At 39.0% G+C, this 7,372-nt stretch overlaps 1 protein-coding gene across 1 annotated transcript in view; it reads right to left on the bottom strand.

Moving 5' to 3' along the window:
- Window positions 1–5,671: 5,671 nt before the first annotated feature.
- GTPBP8 (GTP binding protein 8) overlaps window positions 5,672–7,372 on the bottom strand; it is a 35,699-nt gene continuing 33,998 nt past the window's right edge. The window contains exon 6 of the mRNA XM_012787499.2: window positions 5,672–6,450. Within this exon, the coding sequence (XP_012642953.1) occupies window positions 6,417–6,450 (34 nt within the window). The 3' untranslated portion in view covers window positions 5,672–6,416. The remainder of the gene's footprint in view (window positions 6,451–7,372) is intronic.

Here is a 7,372-nt window from a genome sequence, read left to right as displayed (position 1 = left end):
TGCTTACAGAGCTGAGCATAAATGTCTCAAGAATGAGGCAGACCACATGAGAGTCTCATGAGAGAGGCAGAGGCAAAGATGGGAGTTTGGTCGTGACAGACATTAGTTCCAGCTTTGGATGTAGGTGAAACAAGGGGCATCTGAACTGGGAATTAAAGGATGATTAGAATTTGAACATAAAACTATTCTACATGGCAGAAATTTGAAAATTTCTTCCTAAGGAATAATTTTTTTCAGGAAAATAAATTAAAGATAGCTATTAAGTGCCAGTAAATGTCCTTCTCTTATTCATTCCAAGATCATAGTGCCAGCAGATTCAGTGTCTGGGGAGGGCTCATTTCCTGGTTTATAGATGGCACCTTGTCCCTGTGGCTTCTCAAGGTCGAAGGAGCATAGGTGCTCCCTTGGGTCTATTTTATAACAGCACTAACCCCATTCAGGAGAGCTCCTGCCCTCACGATCTAATCATTACCCCAAATACCCCACCTCCTAATATCGCCTTGGCGGCTAGAATTTCAACATATGAATTTTGGGGAGCATAACATTCAGACCATAGCATTTGATAAATATTTATTGTACACCTATTTTATATATGCTAGATACTCTGCTAAGTACTGGAAGGTGACAATTAGTAAGCACACATGGTCATTTTTCTTAAAAAGCTATAGACAGAAAATTAAACAATAGAATAATTAAAATAATTAAAATAAAACAATAGAAATATTAATGTATAATAAGAAAAGCAGTTTCCCACAAAGGTCAATAACCTGGCCTCTGGTGTAAGGCAGTCTGGGTTTCAAATCTGGGTTCCATTGACTACTTGCCACGTGACTTTGGGCTAGTTAGTTAACCTCTTTGCATTTAGTTTTTGATAGACATATGTTCCTAGCTCACCTGCTGATCCAAGCAGGTATTCTGTGATCCAAAACCCAAAAGAAGTGGTAGTCAGTTGGTGCAAGGTCTGGTGAATGCAGTGAATGACACAGAGTTTCCAAGTCCAGCTGCTATAATTTGAGCAGTGTGGTTTTTTGCGGCATGTGGTGGAGCGTTGTCTTGTGTCTTGCGAGAAGATTGGCCTGTCACTATTGACTAATTTCAGCTGCTTAATTGAATCATCCTTATCATTTCATCCAACTGGTTACAGTAGACATCTGCTGTAATCGACTGACGAGGTTTCATGAAGCTGTACTGTTTAGCACCAGTGCTGGACCACCAAACAGACACCATTAGCTTATTTTGATGAATATTCAGTTTTGGACTGTGTTTCGGCACTTCATCTTTATCCAACCATTGTGCTGAATGCTTGTAATTGTCAAAAAGAATCCATTTTTCATCACACATAACAATATGGTATAGAATGGTTTACTTTTACATCGTGACAGCAAAGAAAGGCAAGCTCGAGATGATTTCTCCTCTGACGCTTGTTCATGCGGTATCCACTCATGTGGTACCCATCTACCCAGCTTCTTTGCCTTGCCAATTTGTTTCAAATGGTCTAATATTGGAATAGTAATGTTAAACCTTGCTGCTAATTCACGCGGAGGTTGAGATGGATTCACTTCTACTTCAGCTTTCAGCTCATCATCATCCACCTTGGTCTTAGGTCACCATGTGGCTCATTTTCAAGATTAAAATCACCAGAACAGAACTTCTCAAATCATCCACATACTGTGCGTTCATTAGCTACATCCTTCCCAAAAACTTAGTTGATATTTTGAGCTGTCTGCACAGCATTGGTTCCATGACAGAACTCATATTTGAAAATCACATATATATATATTTTTTACCTATCCATGGTTTCACAAAAATTGCTCTAAAATTTTTTTGAAAGATAATCACAAGCCAAACCTTGTGTTTTAGGGAATGAGGAAGTACCTTCTCAATAAAAATAAAACAAGAAGTGTCAAAGTGAAATGTCAGAGATATTAACTGTAAAACTTAGTCCTTAAGGAAAGCAGACATTCCATACTTAATAACCTAAATATCTTATTCTCATCCATTGCAAGGTTCATGGCTGATACCCCTTGAACAAAAGACAGATTAACAAGAGAAAAGCATAACAAATCTACTTGACCAAAGTTTTATGTGACATAGCAAGCTTGAGAAAGAAAGCCCCAAAAGACCCAGGGAAAACTGTATTTTCATGCTAATTTTGATGAAAGAAGTAGAAAGCTGTGAAGAAACATGATTGGACAAAAGGAGGTATGAACTAATGGTAATGGACTGGTGGTGATGGGGGACTTAGCAAGGCCTGTTTGTCCAGATTCTTCTTGGCATCTCTGTGTCTTCATTCCCTTCTTCTGGGTATAGGGCAGGACACTTGCCACATATGGGTCTTATGACCTACTTTCAAGGGACATGGATCAGAAAATTCTTTTATGGCTAGTTCTCACATAGAAAGGTGGCAGAAAGTCAGAGAATGACATTCTTGCTTCTGTGGTTTTCTAGATTCCCAAAGTGCCATATTTGGAGGTAGCATGCTCTGAACCCCAACAATGTTTATTGTATGTTTCCAAAGTTTTCATTACTGTAAATGACACTGATGAGCATCCTCGTCCTGGATTTCCCATCTATCAAGGAACTCTACGTTGTTAACTTGTTTAAGTCTGGAAATTGAGTAAATCATATCTCTTCATTTTGGTGCCAAATCAGGTTTTGGGTCCCTGTTATGTACAGATGAAGAAACATTTTATTAAGCTGTGATCTATTTAATTTTTACAGACATTGTGATCAATTAGCCACACTGAAGATACTTGCTAGTCAGAACAACTTGGTTTTACTCTTTTGTTCCTATTGTCCATTAGAGTAAATGCACCAACCTTGTCTCTTATAGTTAATCATTGCCAAATGGCCTATGTCATTCTGGGATCCCATTATTCCCACTGAAAGCATGGAGTCCATTTCAATGGTGGTATTTTCTTCCATCACTCTAAGCTATAAAAACCATCCATCACAGAACTTTGTGAAGATACTGGTAGCTCCTCAATTAATGTATTTCTCAGTGCCTTAGTAGAGGGAGTGACCTCTGAGCTCTCTCAGAGGACACAGTTGGAGTAGAGTGGGTGTGTAGACCACAGATTATATATCCACTTTAACACTCCAATTTCCCTAAGACTTTGGATTTCTCCTTTTAAATTAATCTAGACAAATTCTGTCATCTTTTAACCTCATTGGATGTAGGCTACAACTGGGTTCAAGCTTCAATCATCAAAGAAAACTTTTAGACACACTTCTGGCTGCAAGACTCTCTAGTAACTGATAGGATGACCCATATAAAAACATTCAGTTTAGTTCAGTGTTTTGTATTTCATCCTTTGTGGCCTAATAATCTTAGAATCCAATATTTCTTGAATTCGTGTCACTAAAAATTAGCAACATTTTGTGATTATTTTGGAGCATAAATTATTTCCTTCTTTCTATTCTGACTTTGTACTTGTCCCCCTGTAGCAAACCAAGATCAGCTCTAGAGGTGCTCAGAATTGGTGCTCAGAAGGGGAAACTTCCCCTTCACCCTGGAAATTTTTCAGAAAGATCAATTTACAATAAGACAGATTAATAAGACAAAGAAATCACAAATTTATTTATGGTGCATGTGGGGAGAATCATAAAGTGTTTACCCAATACCCCAGCGGGGTCCAGAAATTTATATACCCTCATTTTAGAGAGGAGGGGAAGATGAGGCATATCAGTAATTCTGTTGGGGGGCAATAAATGATTAATGGGGAGGATGAATAGATACTTAGGATAATGAATGGATGAGGGTAGCAGATTGACTTGCAAATGATTCTCTTTGGAAATTAACCTGAGAGACAGGTATTATTTTAAAAATGAGTTGGGCCGGGTCTGGTTGCATTCTTGATTTTCTTTCCTGCAATAGGTATTGAGATAACAGGGAGGGGACAGAAAGACAATTGTTATTCTTGATGGGTCTGTCTGGTCTTTATGTAGATAGAGGGAAAGCCCCTTCCAATGCCTATATTGATCTCTAGAGCTTTTAATTCAAAATACTGTTTATACCAAGAAGTCATATTTTGGGTTAAAATTCCATGATCTCCTTCAATATTATTATAAGGTCTTCACTCAAGTCTCCTTGGACACAGGAAGGCAAGCTGCTCCAAGGTTTGCAGCTTTTCCTGAGTCCAACTAGATGGTCCCTATTCTAAAGCTCCGAGTACTTCTTCTTACCAGTCAGTGCTCTAACTTTTACATGAGACCTGTGAGTCTATGAATTTAATTTAGTTTGTCCTTCTGCAACCCACAGAATTGAATTTTGGGTCAAGGTCAGCCCAGAAACTATAAGAAATAAGTGATCCTTCTAGAGCCACCATAGATACTCTCTGACTCTCTGTGACTTGAGCTGAGAGTTAAATACCTGAGCTTGTCATTTTCTGTAGACTCTTCAGTGCACACAGAAGCACCATTGCTACTGTCACAGTTGTGTTGTCTCCAATGGGCTTCAGAAGGTGCTTCCTCACAGTCAGCCTCAGGTGACTAAGCATGGTGCCCAGCCTACCATTTCCCCTTTGATAAACAGATCAGATCACTGCTGTGCTCAAAGCCAATGGCATGGCCAAACCAACTACAGAATCCCATTTTGAGGGGATGTTTCCTGGGACCACTTCTAATTCCAAATAGCATATCAGTCAGAGTCTATTAGTAAAACAGAACAATATAGTCCTACCTATTTCACCAGAGAGAATTTAAGGAACATAAGCAGCTGGGTAAATAGATGTTTAAGAACTGGAATGCAAAAATACAGCACTGAAGTAGCACATGTAATTGCTGAAAGCAGTTATAACCCTTGGAGCTGAGAAAACAAGGCTAAGAATTTGGGGTTATCAGAATTTAGACTTTCAGAGGAAGGGATCTGCAGAATTGGGACCCAGATCCCTCAGTAGAGAACACCAGCCAGGTGCCGCTGGTACCTCTGAGGGTAGTTCTGGGAGTGTGTCAGAAAGAGTCAGGAACTAGAACCAACAGCCATTACTTGGGATGAAAAGCTGACACTCACCAACTGTCAGGGGTAAGCCGGCTGAGAGCACCTTCTTTCCTCCTCCGGCCCTCAACCTCCCTCTAGCGGCCCTTATTAGTATAACTACCAGTTGGCAACGATGTAGTTGGCAGAGTCCCAGTTCCTGAGCAAAGGTAGAAGCTTGGAATTGGGGCTGAAAGGCCATAGGTGAATGGGCCAAAAGGTATACGTCTCTAAATATGTTGCACACGTACATGCATTTACACACACACGTCAAGACTTCTGCACACATTTGGCATTAAAAGTAAATTTTTTTCATCACAATAGCAACACTTCTTTTTTTTTTTCTTAAACAGAAAAAACAATTAAACTCATAGAAGAAAAATAATCCATACTACCAGTGGAAAAATGACCACTGTTAAAAGCTTCATTTAGATCCTTTCAGACTGTCTCCCCAATGAGTGGATGTGTATTTTTTTTCAGGGAATCACATTGTACTTGCAGTTTTCTAACTGCTTTAAGAAATTACCTTAATGTGTCATCAAAAATTGCTCACACCAATACATATTTATTTACAGCAGTGGGTTTCAAACTGTTTCTAGGAAATTTCTTGGGCAGGAGGCCTTAATGGGAGAGCCCTGAATTCCACCATGCACCTTTAACCACTGCAATACCACTTTAATATATTTGTTTAACATATTTGGTTTCTGGGTAAGATTTTATGTGGGAAAAAGAATTCCACTGCCAAAATATTGGAAAACAATGGATTCCTTGTGAAGATACAATATGATTTTCCATTTTCATGATTACAACAACAAAGGATAACTTTATATCTAAATTCTTGTGCAAAGCCTTAGTAACACCAGACATCATGATTTTTTACTCCTTGTCTATTTAATAGCACCTAAAAATTATTTTAATTTGTATTTCTTGGATTACTAATGATGTGGACAAAGTTTTATATATTTAATGGTCATTCGTGTCTTTGACAGTCTAGAAATTTCTTTGCAGTCTAGAAATTTTTACAGCATGGCCCTAAAACTTTACTTCGTAAGTACATAGTCTGTACTTTTTCCATATCCTTCAATTCAAGGAAGCTCTGATTTCAGTAATCTCTGCTTATCCAGAGCACCATCTCCTTCCTCTCCGCTTTTAGTAATGATCTCGAATCCTCCTCCACTGAAAACACAGAAGCTCTCTTTCTTAGGCTCCCTCATCTTTTCATCACTCCATCCAAACATATCTGATTCTATAACTATCTTTATTTTTCTTCCTGGCTTATAGAAGAAAGGCTTTTTGGTCTTTAATTGAATCCCTTTGCTTAAGTACCTGGTTCCATCCCTCCTTGTCTCCTCTGGTACCTGGTTTGGTGCCTGGCAAGCAGCTGATGCTCAGAAACTTTGTTGAATGAGTAATGGGTCTTGCTCCATCCATGCTCTCCCTTTTACCTTTTTAGAGCTTCTCTCACTCTTTTGGCTCTGTCAACAAAAAAAATCATAAAATCCATAAGTTCAGAGATGAGAACTTTATTTCTTATAAAGGGTAGCAGCCTGGCAGCCGGCTGCCATCCTGACAGACTGGGAAGGATAGCCTCTGGCAGAGACCTAAAGCTAGCCACTTGGAAGGAAAAGGGATGAGAGAAATTTATGCTGAATCGGTTGGCCAAGTATATATATTCAACAGGTTATAGGAGGATCTATGAATATTCACAAAGGGAGGATATGTGCATGCACAGTAAGCAAAGACATGCATATTGCATGTGTCCCATGTTCACTCTGAGGTGGAGACTTAACATTTAGACATACTACAATTAGGCCCTATACATTAGAAGGTGAAGCAGGAACACAAAGGCATTTAGTGCACAGCCTCTGTAAACTGGCCAGAACCAGTCCATAGTTGGTGATCTCTTAACAGGAGAGTTACTGAAATCAGTCTCTAGTCCAATCAAAGCTGTAGTTATGGCTGTGGAATAGGGGTAGAGTTAGCATTTAGCAGTGGGTGAACTGCATTTGTTTTAATATTGCTTATCTTGAGGCTGGTGCTTATTTAGCAGCTAGAAAAAAAGAAAAAACTTTGTAGCAGTTAGGAAATAGTTTATTCTTTAAGTATAGGGGGTGCATGACTTGCCTGGGATAGCCTTAAATCTTGTTTATTTTTGGTTTCTTATTGGCACAAAGAGTCTGTTCGGTTCCATCAGGCTTATGATCTTTATTTCAACAGCTCCTTCCCCTTAGCCTATATGTGATCAAGTCATTTCCCATCTGTGAAGGTTGGTTTTTGTGTCAAGTTGGTTTGGCTATAGTGTCCAGTTATTCAACCAAACATTAACTTAGGTGTTGCTGTGAAGGTATTCTGTAGAAGTGATTAACATCCACAATCAGTTGACATTATGTAAAGGTA

Source organism: Microcebus murinus, chromosome 1 (assembly GCF_040939455.1).
Source record: "Microcebus murinus isolate Inina chromosome 1, M.murinus_Inina_mat1.0, whole genome shotgun sequence".
In the NCBI taxonomy this organism is placed as follows: Eukaryota; Metazoa; Chordata; class Mammalia; order Primates; family Cheirogaleidae; genus Microcebus; species Microcebus murinus.
This window is presented reverse-complemented; position numbering and strand designations above follow the sequence as displayed.